This window comes from Trichoplusia ni, chromosome 7 (genome assembly GCF_003590095.1).
Source record: "Trichoplusia ni isolate ovarian cell line Hi5 chromosome 7, tn1, whole genome shotgun sequence".
Taxonomy (NCBI): domain Eukaryota; kingdom Metazoa; phylum Arthropoda; class Insecta; order Lepidoptera; family Noctuidae; genus Trichoplusia; species Trichoplusia ni.
Genome location: NC_039484.1, coordinates 15222079 through 15236344, shown reverse-complemented (window position 1 = coordinate 15236344; position 14266 = coordinate 15222079). Strand labels below are relative to the sequence as shown.

The following is a 14266-nucleotide window of genomic DNA, read 5'->3' as shown; positions in this document are numbered from 1 at the left end:
ACCTCATTAATTATATTAAGTTGTTCGGTTTTACTGTCGTAGTTATATGTAGCTAGTAAATAGTACCTATAAGTAAGTCGTCAAATATGTTAATATAGCTTATTCATTTGGAATGATGACGGTGATTACAAAACGATAAATACAGAATTCGTGTAGACAGTTCAAAATGGACGACGACAAATGAAGTAAAGCTTTTGAATATTATTTATAGCATTTGAAAAAATGAACTGTTACTAACACAACTTTGCACATTAAAATACCTATAGGTTTGGATTCATGCAACTTTAAAGCAAGACAGCTTTTGAAATTCTTGTCGAGTAATCAAATGATCGTCTTGTCGAGTAATTAATCGTATTCCGGGAAATAGGTATATTAATAAATTATTAGATACTTTTTTTATTATTATTTATTTATTAAACTGTTTACATTAATATTTACTTTTACATAAAACCCCACGAAACTGTTTGCACATTTTGTCTGTGGGCATGACGTCTAAAACTAGTTAATTTACTAGTACTAGGTACTTAATGCTATCATTATAGACACACAGACATCAGGCAGGTTTACTTTGCACGTATTTCGTTTGGTCTTTAATATTTGTATCCCAAACGAAACTTAAAAACAAAAATATTAATAACTGGTTACAGTTAAGACCCGTTCCATGACGCATCTACCACGGTAAGTATTACCTACTATCAATACCTACAGTGCAATAGTGATCTGAATAGTTAAATGTTATGTACATTAACAGAGTGAGTTTTTTGTATAAGAATTGTTTTTTCACATATCTTCATTTAAAATGTTACCAAGTTGTTGGCTATCATTATTACTTACAAATATGACGATCTCATGCAAATACATAATATACTTATATATTTCTGACCGTGTCTGCTCAGCCCCGTTTGTAGGGGGTATTGTCCAGAACTCCAGGTACTAAGGCAATTTTCTTAAAAAAATCATGGGTCTCAATGTGATTCCTTTATAAAAAAATATTTGAAATAACGTTTCGGAACATAGTTCCTTTTCAACTTGATCAGATTTGTACACCAGGTGTAGCCCGCCCTTAACTTAGTTTTAGTTCGTTTGAATTTAAGTAGAGTACGCCACTGGTGAAGTCACGTGACTGACTCGTCTCCGCCATATTGCATTTGTTCGGTGGCGAGTGATCGTCTACTTTCGCACAATTTGTAATGTTTTAAATGCCATAAATAATATTGTACCTAGAACTGTTCGTGTCTGTTTAGTTCTAAGGTTGTTTTTTATTTTAAGTTTGGTTATAATTCATTTCAAGTGTTTTGTGTAAATAAAATTGTTGAAAATTGTTCTGGGTTCCACCATTGAACTAACCAAGTAGTGACCGAGTACCAGAAAAGGTTCACCCGCACCGACAGCGCGTTGCAGACCAGGTATTGTAATAAAAAATCCCTATTCATTATCAGCATTTATAAACAAACGTAATAATGTTTTTGTTATTATTTTTAAGCCTATTTGAATACCGGCATCAGTTGTTTACTTAAAACACTGTATGATTCTTACTTTTATTATTTAATCGTAAACTATTGCTATTAGATATTAGAGATAAAATTGTGTGAAACGTAGTGGTACGAAAAAAATCTTAACTAAAAATTTGGAGCGAAAGTTGTTTGTGTGTAAAAACCATTGATCAGGGATTGTTTTGATTAACAACAATAACAGTTTAGCTTCGTACACTGTAGTTTATCGGCCTGTCTGTGAATTAGAAAATGTGACCTTTATAGACATAGTGCATTATGTACACGTAGCTTTACAGCTATACCATGGAACCGCCATTTTGATTGCTAGCGCCTTGCCAGGGGGGAGGAGGGCGGGGAGGAGGGGCAGCACTTACTATAAAAAATATGACGCTCAGACACTTGGTGTCTCATAATCATGACAGAACTTCTGCTCTATGCTAATGGCTAACACTTTTCACCTGTTATTTATGACTTGTTGATACAACCCCTGAAGTCCAATACAAAACAAACATAACCTCACTGAATGTTGTTTTGATTTGACAGGTGTTTCTTACAGGGAATGTAGAGTTAGATCATCATGAATGGCGAAGTAAATGGTACTATGGATAAGCCTGTTGAGGCTTCTATTCCTAGCCCACCGGACAATCTGCAAGATGAAAAAAAGGATGCTTCTGAAGGCTGTGATAATGGAACTACTGTCTGTGAAAATAGCAATAATACTGAGGACAGTAATCACTTAGACAGTGAAAATAGTCAAGAATGTATAACTATCTGTAAACCTGAGAATTCAGAAAATGATGTTAGCAATGGCAGTGACAGTCAAAAACATGCCATTAAAATATCTTCAGTGTCTGAACATGAAAATAGCAATAATACGTTTTTGGAGAACAACAGTGGTAATAGTAATGAATCATATCCAGAATCTGTGAACAGCTCACACACTTTGTCTGAGACTACTGATCAAATCATAATTCAAAATATTGATGAAAAAAGCAAAGAAGAATCACCAGTAAGGAAATTTGCTACAGGCACAACCAGCATAACTCAGATCACTCAAATAGATGAGGTAAGATTTAATTTAATTTATTACTCTAGTAAACTGAAGGTATCTAAATTCTAAACAACAGAACAGGGCAATTTATTAAAAAAAAAAACAAAGTGTGGGTCAAATTAATAACCCAATACCATTGTTATAATATATCAGACGGACTTCATCAGACCATATACAGCGCAATAAAAAAAACAATAAAACTGATAATATAAACAGTTTCTATATTGGGTACTCATCTATTGTATCAGCTGTCATAATTATTGAGAGACAGACATATTACTGAATGAAAAGCTTACAAAATCGGTGTATATTAATTCCTGATTAAATAAAGATAAAAGTTATTAAATTAAACATGATTTTGTAGCAACCTACTTACAAATTTTACGTACTTTCACACGGCTGTTTTCGGTACCGTATTCTCGAGGTAAATAGAGCACGAAAAATAAAACAGTCGCGTATTATTAAAAGCACAGTAAAGCTCGTTTGACACGTATGAATATGTACTGAGAAATAAAAACTATATTGTCTTATATCGAGATTAACAGAGGTTTGACATGGGCCCTTAGCAATGGAATCTGAAAAACGGTCTTTTGAATCCCGAAGTAATCGTCTGTGGTCCACACAATAGTATTTTATTGAAAATATGTTAGAAAAAAACATCAGTTGAACTGCGATTTCTTTAAGCGGGTAAATCCAAATCGCGGCGGCAAATAATTCTCGCGCGTTTTTTTTTGCCGCCGTCATGTCTTCCGCAACCAGGGCAGATAGCATTTTGAAAAGGCAAATCTAGTTTAGTAAAATAATCTTATCAATTTTTCCCTCCGCGTAATGTGATTAAATCTTCAAAGTATTTCTGTTACAAAATTATTTTCATATCGTAAAAACTTGTTCACCTACTTATGCGAAATTTTTAAAGGTTTAAAAAAGTTAAACAGTATCGAATAACGGTACCATGTATAGACCCTTAACAGCGATTCGTATCAGCAAACAGTAAACAAATACCGGACGGATATACGTTATTGATTACTGTGTCGTTGGTATATAAAATATGTAGGACTTATGTAATCCACCTAGGCCAACCATTTTTAGGTCTCGCGTGTGATCCAATTGCTACCGATATCGATAACATGCCTTTACACTAACTTCGATCTAGTGTGTAGAGAGAAATGTTATACAAAATAAATTCAGTATTATTTCACGATTATTACGTACCATCGAGGAGGTTCTCCGTATCCGATTTTTATCAGTATCTTATCAGAACTACTGTTAGCGGTTCAGTTGAGGTACATTCAAGTTTTGCGTTCTTTCTCGTTTCGGGAAGGTGTCGGCTGACTGTCACTGGTCAACAAAACGACGACGAATACTAGAAAACATTTGCTTCTTGCATCCTTTGTTGTCAAAGAATCTTGACCAACAGAAAAGACGTAAGACGAGGCTCGAAATTTTCCGCGCCCCTGCCTTTTTTGTTCACTTTGTGTTGCCATGTTTCTGTACGGTTTGTATGAAAAACTTGACGATCAGCGTCTGCGATGGATCCTTTCTTACGGTTTTTTGTCAGGTCCTCCACATATTAGACTCTTATCTGCAACTGCAAACTGAACTATGATGTTCTAGACAGGAAAGAATATGGCACTTTGTCGCCTTCTTACCAAGGCGGCTGCCGCCACTTTACGCTCCTGCTAGCGTTTTTGTCTCCCTTTTTACAATAACTGCAGTCAGTCTCGACAGCTCAGTGTCCGAGTTTAGAGGCTGTAGTATGCTGTCGAGCTTTTCTTATTTTTAGATGCGTAACTAATTGTTGTAGTAGTCTGTAGAGCCCGTCTAAGAGTTTTTCTTTTCTAAACTTCTGAACCTTAGGACAAAAATAAGTGTCTTAATTATTATGAAAGATGAATAATTTAAAATTCTATTAATATTTGTTTACGTTTTAGTTTTAGACTATTACCTCTACTACCTAAACTAATTAACTAATAAACATAAACAAAAAAGACTCTGTATTCTATACACTTATAAAAATAATTAATTATTAACTTTGCAGAAATAAAATTCCACCGTACAATGTTGATAAATATTAAATATTGAAAATATTGTATTTTATAAATATTAAATATTGAAAATATTGTATATATGTAAGCTTGAAACTATATTTCTTTTAATTGCTCTGTTTTAATATCCTTTAAATATTTATTTATTTCCAGAATTCTGACGAAATTGATACAGATGATTCGTCAGTAGATGTATTCGAGGGTGAGCCTAGAGCTGAAGATACAGTTAGTATCAACTCTGATTCAGACCCAGAAGGAGCAGATGACTTATCACAGGAAGGAGTGTTATCCATCAAACGTCATAATATAATTATACTGGAAAATGAAAATGAAGGGTCATCAAGTGTAAATGAAAATTCTCATGGTACACCAAGTCCAGAAGTTCAAGAAATTTTAAGTGATAACGATGATGTTATTTTAGCCGACGATAAAAGCAATACAAACGACAGTGATATAAAAATTCAGTTGCGACGTAGTAGTAGAGCAATAAAACGTAAACGGTATAACGACAATATGGAAAATGGTGATCATAATGCAGAAGATGTACCGATTAATGCTAACTTTCTTCGCAAAAACAGCCCCATAGTTATCAATGATACTAAAGTTTTAGCTGATATGGCTGCAAAGCAGATGAAAAGCTCTCAATATGACAATCAAAAATCTGAGCCAACTGTTGTAATCATTGACACTATGTCATCTGGCAATACTGAGAAGTCTAGTGTACCTCGGAAGCACACGGGGACCACACCGGGTACCGAAATAAGTGCACAAAATTACTACAAAAGTCTTCAACTCCGTGGAACAACTGTCACCCCAGTTAGTACAAAGTCCAATGCTTCAACTCAGAGCTCACAGACCTCTCAACCCTCAATATTACCTTCATTGACAGATGACATGTTTGTTGTAGAAGCACCTTCCTTCATAGTGCCCTATGTGTATGAAAAACCTTCAGTCAAGCCTTTTCGAGAGTTTGTTGACCTATTGGGCAAAGAGCTAGACGAAAAGAAAGCCAAAGAAGAGAAAGAGAAGAAACTGAAGGAAGAAAAGGAGAAAAGAAAAGAAAAAATCAAGCAAGAAAATATGGAAAAAGGAGAGGACGATGATGCGGATGAGGAAGGTTCATCACACGCGGTGAGTGAGCCAGAACCAAACGAGGAGAAAACGGAAGAAAAGAAGAAGAAGAAAAAAGGTATCCTTCATTTTTTTACATTTCATTTAGGTTTTATGGTCCCTAAGACATAAATTAAACTGTTTTACTTGAAATGCAGGCATAAGCTTTGGAATTGTGTATCATTATAATTTATGGAAATAATTACATTAAAGGTATGATAATTTTTATTTGTAGACAAGCGAAGGCGCGGCGACGAGGATGATGCGTCCTGGGATGGTGAAACCTCCACAGACTCTGAGGATGAAATCTTGATGAGTGACGAAGAAGATAAGACTATTATTATTAAAGATAAAGTTGACGCTATAAATCAGATAAAGAGCGTCTCAGATTTAACTGCAGATAAAGTGTGCTCATCAAAATCTGATAATTATTTTGATTGTTCTCTCGGGAAGTTTTTTATTAATATTGGGTTAAGTCTTGTACAAGAGTATGTACAGAGTGATTTATTAAAACAACAAAATCGAAAACTGAATAGGGAAAAGAAGACGGGAGTCAATACAAAAAGTACTGAACAGTCCATTGCTTCTCTTATGAAGAATCTAGAATTAAGTAAAGAAACAAACGTACCATACTCATTTCCTCAAAGTAAATGCGAATTTTGTAGTTTTAAGACAGAGTCTAAGTTGGCAATGTCTCATCACTTAGAGACGCCACATATGAAGAATAATGTTTATAAATGTAATTTCTGCACATTCGAAATACGCAGTCCTCACGATATATTATTCCACATGGAAGCCGAGCATAATATTAGAGGAAGATTAGAAAGGGCACCGGCGTATCATCAATGCGCCAATTGTCCTTTCGAGGACAACGGCAAAGGCAAATTGGCTCGACATCTAATACCGTGTGCCAAGAAGTTTAAGCCTGATTTGAATTTGGCCCCACCACTTGAATGGGAGCCACCTGCTAAAATACCAAAGGTAAACAAACCCATAACCATTCTTAGTAGATTTATGCAAATAATTTATAACAATAATCTGAAACAAAATCTGAATATTTGAATAATGCAGATGTTTAAGTATTTCTTGTAATAATTCCAGATAACGAGGTCGCGAAATAACATGCTGGGCTCATACCAAAACACGTTCAATCGGAACAACGTGGGTAACAACGTGGGTCGGCCGTCGCTGTACGTGTCTAACGTGGGGCCCGGCGCGAGTTCGTACCGGCCGCGCGGGCGCACGCCCATGCCGGTCGCGCCGCGGCCCGTGCCCGTCCACGGCGGAGCGTCGGTACTCAGGGGCGGCGTTATGGTGCGGCATAACACACCCGTACTTATGTCCTCAAATTATTCTGCTGTAAGTATTATAAATTCTTTGTTGTTGTCACAGGTTTTGTCGGAGATTTTGGTAATGAATAAAAACAAATATAAATTACCACTTTTTGTGTCGCATATAACTCTCTGAATGTGGTCTATATCGATATTCAGTGAGCACGATAAATAGAATGGTTGGTAGTGTGCCTGATGTTCATCTCTGGTCATTGAAAGAAACAGACACTGCGCCTTTGTTAACCTAGACTAAAATGTCTTCTGCACAAACAACTGTTAACATTCGGCAATAAGTTAGGTTCGTTTTTTTTTCGAAATCATGGCCATATTTTTTAATTATTCTAGAACAATACGAAGCAGAAGTCAGTTCACCAGCCGTCTATATCCATCACCCCTCTACCTCGACAACCGCAGCCGGTGCAGTTGCCGCAGCCGTCACACAACTCGAAGAGCACGTTCGTCATCTGCGAGATCTGTGACGGCTACATAAAGGACCTCGACCAGCTGCGGAATCACATGCAGTGGATACACAAAGTGAAGATCCATCCAAAGATGATCTACAACAGACCGCCGCTAAACTGCCAAAAATGTCAATTTAGGTAAATATACAACCAAATTTTAAAATTGTTACTTTTATATTTAATAAACAACTAATGAAAAATGTAGGTGCATTCACAATAAATTGGTAATCAACTTGATATTTTGCTGACATTATAATTTACATATATAAATTCAATAAATTATACAAAACACTCAACAACATATAAATGGTACATTGTTTTTCGTTAATTATTATTAGTCAATCTAGAATAACAATGTAAACAAACACTTTACACTTTTTACATGTGCATTACAGGTTCTTTACCGATCAAGGGCTTGAAAGACATTTATTGGGATCGCACGGTCTCGTCACCAGTTCGATGCAAGAGGCGGCCAACAAAGGCAAGGATGCCGGCAGATGTCCCGTGTGTGGCAGGGTATGTTTAATTAAACATTTATGCTTATTATTTAAAGATGACAGGCTTATGTGCAAGCTTGACCAAAGTTCTGCTTGCACTTGCATCTTATAAGAAAATACTGAACATGGATGTGTCTATTATACAGTATGGTGGAGAAAACACCAGTGATTTTTCCTCTATTATAGTTTTTCAATTGTTTACTATTGAAAAAGAAAGGAAAAACATTTGAGTACTGCACTATCCAATCGAATGTCAAGAAAAATTTGTTGAAACAAACCTGGCATAATTACACCAGAATTTCTGTCTAGTTAAAAAACCATCGGCAAAGCTGTACAATGTCATCGTAATTGATGCATTTTGGTTAGCAACTTTAAGATCACAAGTAAGATGGTCATCAAAATTGGTGCATTTCAATTAATTAGCAACTTTAGGATCACAGTAATTTGAATAAAAGTGTCTACTATTGACCTATAACATGTAATATCAATTCAAATACTTACGGAAAAGCAATTCTGACTTATAACGTCGTATATACGAGCCAATATTTACAATTTTTTATATATTTATACATTTTCGTTTTTTAAAGGTATACCAGTGGAAGTTATTGAACCACGTTGCGAGGGACCACAACCTGACGCTGAAGCCTGCCCACCTCTCGTACAAATGCACCGTGTGTACCGCCACCTTCGGCATGTACAAACAATTCGAGAACCACGTGTACTCAGCTCACAGCGTCGTCGCCAAACGAGTAATGGATAAGAGCAAGGGCGCCGCACCTGTAAAGACTAATAGGGAATCCCTTCTAAAGCCATTGAAAATTAACGAAGAGATTACTATAATACCGCAACCAGTAAAGGTGGCGCCCACACAAGTTGATGACGAACATTAAGGTAAGGAAACTTTAGACCTAATAAAAACTATTTGTTCAGATGTTACTGTATCATAAATGTGCCGTGTGCTGACTGCTTTCGCTTTTGCAAGTATTACGATGAGGCGAATTGTTACGTAACTTTTGTGCTGCTTTGACAGCAGTATGCCCGACTCAAGTAACTGTTGATAAACAATTCATTATATTTTTAAACAAATATCCGCATGCTTATGAAAGTTTTCAACTAGCATAGATTATTGTCACACCTTGATCACATAATACCTTATTAAGCTGAGCGTCATGACCTTTGTCTTTCAATAATATCATCATAAAATTTCATCGCATGCAACCACTCTTATATTTATTGCTGATTTTTTCGTTTTATATTTCTATTGCAAAGCGAAATCTTCTCAAAGGCTATGCTAGCTATGCGTTTAAACGAAAGTACATAATTTTAAATTAAACAACTGAATTTAGAAAACACTATCTGTGTTTCTACTGACTGTTCATAATTCCTATTAAAGTATTTGACTAGATACATATGATATAATATAAATTATTACTTTTAATTAAATACAAGATCAATACATCCATTATTAGTTACAGTAGTATAGGAACTTGCTTAAAGAAGCGAATTAATGCTGATATTGAGGCGAACTTATGAGCTGAATATAGCTTGGCTTGCAATATTCTAATATAAGTGAAACAACTGATCGGTTTTAAAGATGGCCTTATTCGTTACACCTAGCTGCATGCAAGCGAATGGTCAGTGTATTTCTTAGGTTACGGCTTTAAAAAATACAGAATTAACATTAAAACCATTAAACATAAAACCTGCGAGCGAACTTTAGAGAAATAGCGAATTAATAAATTGGACACATTTGTTTCTCTAAAATATTTAGCGCCATTACTTGCTTATTTTTTGATATGAATATATTTATTTAAAGTATTTTACATTATTAATTGGTGTAGCAAACATGGCTTTTTATTTTCACTGCATTATCTTTAAGAATGAGAGTCAAGGAGGGAGGTGCTTATAATGTTTGACGTTGATAAGATTATGACAGACGATTAAAAAACCTAATTATTTTTACCCAAAGGGTCGCGATCTCATTTGGCGAATTTTTAAACAGTTATATATTAGTATATGGTTATGGTGATTAATCTGTCAATATGGTTAGATAACATCAATGCTTTGCAGTTTTAATAAATTATCGATTTCATATTTTATTAATGCGATATCATAAAAACTATCCAAATGTTTTAATAGCAAGCAATCGATCTCCAACTAAAACAATTGAATGTTATAACTGTTTTTGTAAAACTGTGGGATTAGTAGTATGTCGAGTTGACAAAAATAATTTGTTGCAGAACAGGAATTGGCGCCACCAAAGAATAAGTCGCCTCATCTTCGGCCCGCGAACTTGCCGTAGCCTTCGTGCCACATCATTGCGAGGGCCCCAGCGCCAGGAGCCAGGGGCCCTCACGACGCACTCCGCTATTAGTGTACATTCCAACTCGTAAATCTAGCTTAATGAAACGCGACTTAGAAATTTAGGCATATATTTATTTGGTACACGATAAGCAAGTAACAAGTTCAGAGTGACTAGTAGTTCACCCTTGTTACATCGATCTAGGTATTTAGAGTTCCAAAGGAGTATTATACACTGCCCAGGCTTCAAAAGCCAGTGATACATTAACTATATCATGAATTCGATTACGGAAAGTAGGTTTCAGATTCCTTTAAATACAAGCAATGATGCACGGCGGTCATTTGTCATTTTTGATGTTGTAAATTTAAGTAACAAATAACGTAATTATAATAAAACATTGGAATGTACACTGATTACAGGAATAACATAACTCATACCTTTATATATATGCTAAACATACCTCAGCGAATCTTAGATATAATATTGTAATTTTATGGGGGATATTATAATGTCATGTTCTGAGATGGGTAAATTAGAGTTTAAATAAGAACTCCTTAATTTATATGCAAAAAAAGAAAGAATTAGGGTTGCGTTATTGCCTTGAAATGCAGAGTCCGTCTATCGTAATAATGATTAAATAACTACCTTTTTTGACAATATAATAACGACACAATGGCCCGATGACTTGTCTTTATCAGGCTACTAGCGAATCATAGCTTGAGAATTTAAGTTATATATACACGTTTAATTGTTGTTTTGTTGTCAAATGTTTTGTACGTCCTCAAATCAAAGCACAGCTTAATTCTGTACAGGCAACAAATTAAAGAGAAAGTTTACGATCTACATACTATGTAAGTAGATAATGTTAAGTCTGGTTGATTGTGAATTATTGTGAGTACGACTAAGACATTTAGTCCCATAGTTATGTGCTTAGTTTGAATGATTTGAATAACATTGAATGAGTCTGACAAATGTTTACTTGAAGTAAAATATTTAATGCCCGGGTTCGACTATAGTACCTATTAAAACATAATTAGTCTTTGTTAAGATCGACTCACAAGCAATAAAACGCTTTTTACACTTGGCGGTATCCTACTCATCATAATTATCTTTCTTGAATTTGTCAAGTCTAAGTCTGGCGCGCGTGAAAATAAATCCAAATGCTAGTAGAGAGGATAATTATGTTTGCGAACGGCATATAGTCACGGCACATGATGACAACGAAATTACATCTATAGCAATAACGTAATAGTTACACAACGTGCGGCCACGACTTTATAAATTGCTCGTTTGTATTCGCAAACTACTCAAGTTGCTCTCATTTTACATGCCCCAGACCTGTATTTGACAAATTCAAGAAACTGAATTAGGATGAGATGAATATCATTTTTGTATATGCGTATTGAGTCTGAATACTTTTTATTAATGTGCTCAAGTAAGACGTCCAAACCAATTTTTAGTCAAGTGTGATTAGCGCTTAGATTGGGTAGTTTCAATTATTAATTTATTATTGGCTAATCTTGGTTAGAATTTCACGTAATATTATTATGATTATTTTGACAGTTGAAATTATAATGATATGTTTCATAGATATTCATTTATGCATAGGGTCCAAACACTAACATATAGGATTATCGGTTCTGAAACTAAATACAGGTCGGTAATGTTAGGTTTTATTGCATAATAAAAAACATTAAAATCTGTTCTGATAAGTGTAGCAAAGGTCTAGGGGTTTTCCCTACATATTATAGCTTCAAATATTCATGATAACAGAACTGTAACACACAACATAAGCAAATGCCTTATTCCACTACTGATCTTTACAGTATTCGATTTATGGGTGATTAATAGGAGACAATGATAATCAGTGGCGACAAGTAATATTGAGTCTTTAAGAAAGAAGTAATTTGAGGTAATTCGATTACGTAGGTAGTCTGCACTAGTACTAAGCTATACCGACCTGTACCTTTATGTTTGCTTTCGGAAGAAAAAAGAAGGAATGCGTAAAGTACCTATTTCTCTTAAGTCTTTATCATGGTTTTATTTATTATATACCTTTGTTTTTATTAAATTACTTACGTTTCAAATTCAGTATTTTTTCACAATTAACAAACAGGAACTACCAAAAAAGTATTGTTTAAACTTGAAAATACGTGCAGTCGTCCCGAGTCCGTTTTTATTAATAAACAGGGAGAAAACTTAAATGCAATATGTTACTAGAGAACTATTTATTTAACAGAGTAATAACATTGTATACTACTATATATTTTATCATTTTTGCAAAGTATAATAATATATCAATTGTTTTAAATAATATCAACATAATTTAACTATAAACAATTTCACTTAAAAACAATAATTTACATTTTTTATGGCAGTCAGTTAAGAAAGTGATAATATTTAATACTAAACAAAACACTACTAACTTATTAAGATTCTTGTTTAGTGCCTGCTTAAAGAACTTTTAAAAAAGAAAATAAAAATAAATAAATCCAATTACACTGTTTACCATCGAAGTAGTCGTATTTAATAGCAATAAATAATTCATAAACTATTTCGTTTATAATGTTGTTTGAAAAGATGCATGCTTTGTGAAAGTGGTCCAACTATTAATTGCAACCTCTTTGCCTTAAAAGGCAACAACAAAGGTGATTATTAAGAGCTAATAACTGTGAGACTTGAACAAAATAAATATTTTTTAAAAGAACCTATAGGAAGTTCCTTTAGAAAGGTTTTAAATTTTATGCATGTGTTTTAAATTATGAAAGTGATGCAAAATGTTCACCTATAGAAATGCACTATGAAGCATCATCAAATACATTTTTGTGTTAGAATATAGTGATAAATAGTCTTGTTTGTTTTACCTATCAGTAAATAGATGGCACAGAAGGTTATTACATCTTTATTTTATTGTTATAAGTAGCATTGTTAATTTGATGTCCGAGTGATACCAAACTTATGTATGTAGCATGAAAATTGCTGTGTAGGTTTCAATGTTACCGACGATGTGTAAATAATAGGTGTACAAATTGTAATACGAAATCAAAAGTGTAATTATTTGTGATGTATTCAGAGGATCAAAGTTATATTATTTAATCTATACTGATTGAAAAGACTACGAGATAAGTCGAATTTGTTGGGTGTAAATTACGTTTCATGAAAAATTAGGTAACTAATTATTTTTGTGTTTTCATCACAATTATATAAGTATGTGTTAAATGCTGTATTCTAAAATCTTTTAACAAAGTCCAATTCATTTGAGATTGCCTAGTTTTAAAACACCATGTCTGCGTTATATTAAAAAAGCGGAATTCGAACATATTTCTTTGGCCTGTTCAAAATTTCAGCATTCATTTATACATTGGTGGTAACATGCAGCAAAAGTCTGTAGTATTTATGACAGGATGTTTTCAGACAGTTGTCGACTATGCAGATTGATGTTTGTTTACAATATACTGTAAGTCAGTGTGATTGCATGACCTGATGCTAATAGCAATAGCTGCTGTGTTAATACTTTTAAGTTTAATATATACGAAGCCCGGTTTCTGTGAATTGTAAATGGGGCTGTATTTGTTGCGTCTGATAAGAGTGCGTCGAAATACTACATGATTGTGTTTAGGATGGCACATTCCTAATTGAATTTAGAATTCTTTCACTGTAGTAATATCGGAGGTGCGTGGTAAATATTTATTATTTAAACTTAGGTTGTTTAATTATTAGCTTTTAGTTAAATTGAAAGTAAAAAATAATAAAGATTTATTTTCTGCTATTGTGTTTTCTGTTTAAACATTTGTTTTGAACTTGACTTAACTTTGATTTAACATGATTGCGATTAGCAGAACCTAATTGTTTAGGTTTTGTCTATTATCATATACAACTCGATCATGACTCGAAAGTTTTGTATCATTTTGTTAACTTGTAAATAACAGGTATCCTTTAAGTATTTGTAATAAAGATACCTTACCATTATTGATGT

The 14266-nt window shown here is 34.1% G+C and overlaps 1 protein-coding gene across 3 annotated transcripts; it reads left to right on the top strand.

Annotated features, from left to right (window-relative positions):
* The first annotated feature begins 1130 nt into the window (after positions 1 to 1130).
* LOC113495618 (MOG interacting and ectopic P-granules protein 1) lies at positions 1131 to 11829 on the top strand. Of its 3 annotated transcripts, none has more exons than XM_026874441.1 (9): positions 1131 to 1406; positions 2050 to 2559; positions 4743 to 5778; positions 5935 to 6680; positions 6801 to 7058; positions 7376 to 7629; positions 7887 to 8007; positions 8576 to 8879; positions 10229 to 11829. In XM_026874441.1, exons 2-8 carry the CDS (start codon positions 2071 to 2073, stop codon positions 8876 to 8878), a joined length of 3207 nt encoding a protein of 1068 aa, XP_026730242.1. In that variant the 5' UTR covers positions 1131 to 1406; positions 2050 to 2070; the 3' UTR covers position 8879; positions 10229 to 11829. The 3 variants fall into 3 exon arrangements, with proteins under 3 accessions (XP_026730242.1, XP_026730243.1, XP_026730241.1); XM_026874442.1 differs by having other exon boundaries at positions 2037 to 2559; positions 10234 to 11829; XM_026874440.1 differs by having other exon boundaries at positions 2037 to 2559.
* Positions 11830 to 14266: the final 2437 nt, after the last annotated feature.

What these genes read in the sequence shown, in the direction of transcription:
- LOC113495618 (XM_026874441.1), top strand. Translation starts at nt 2,071, where the DNA reads ATGAATGGCGAAGTAAATGGTACTATGGATAAGCCTGTTGAGGCTTCT. An exon ending in AGATCACTCAAATAGATGAG is followed by an intron (nt 2,560 to 4,742) that starts GTAAGATTTAAT and finishes ATTTATTTCCAG; the next exon opens with AATTCTGACGAAATTGATAC. An exon ending in CACCTGCTAAAATACCAAAG is followed by an intron (nt 6,681 to 6,800) that starts GTAAACAAACCC and finishes TAATAATTCCAG; the next exon opens with ATAACGAGGTCGCGAAATAA.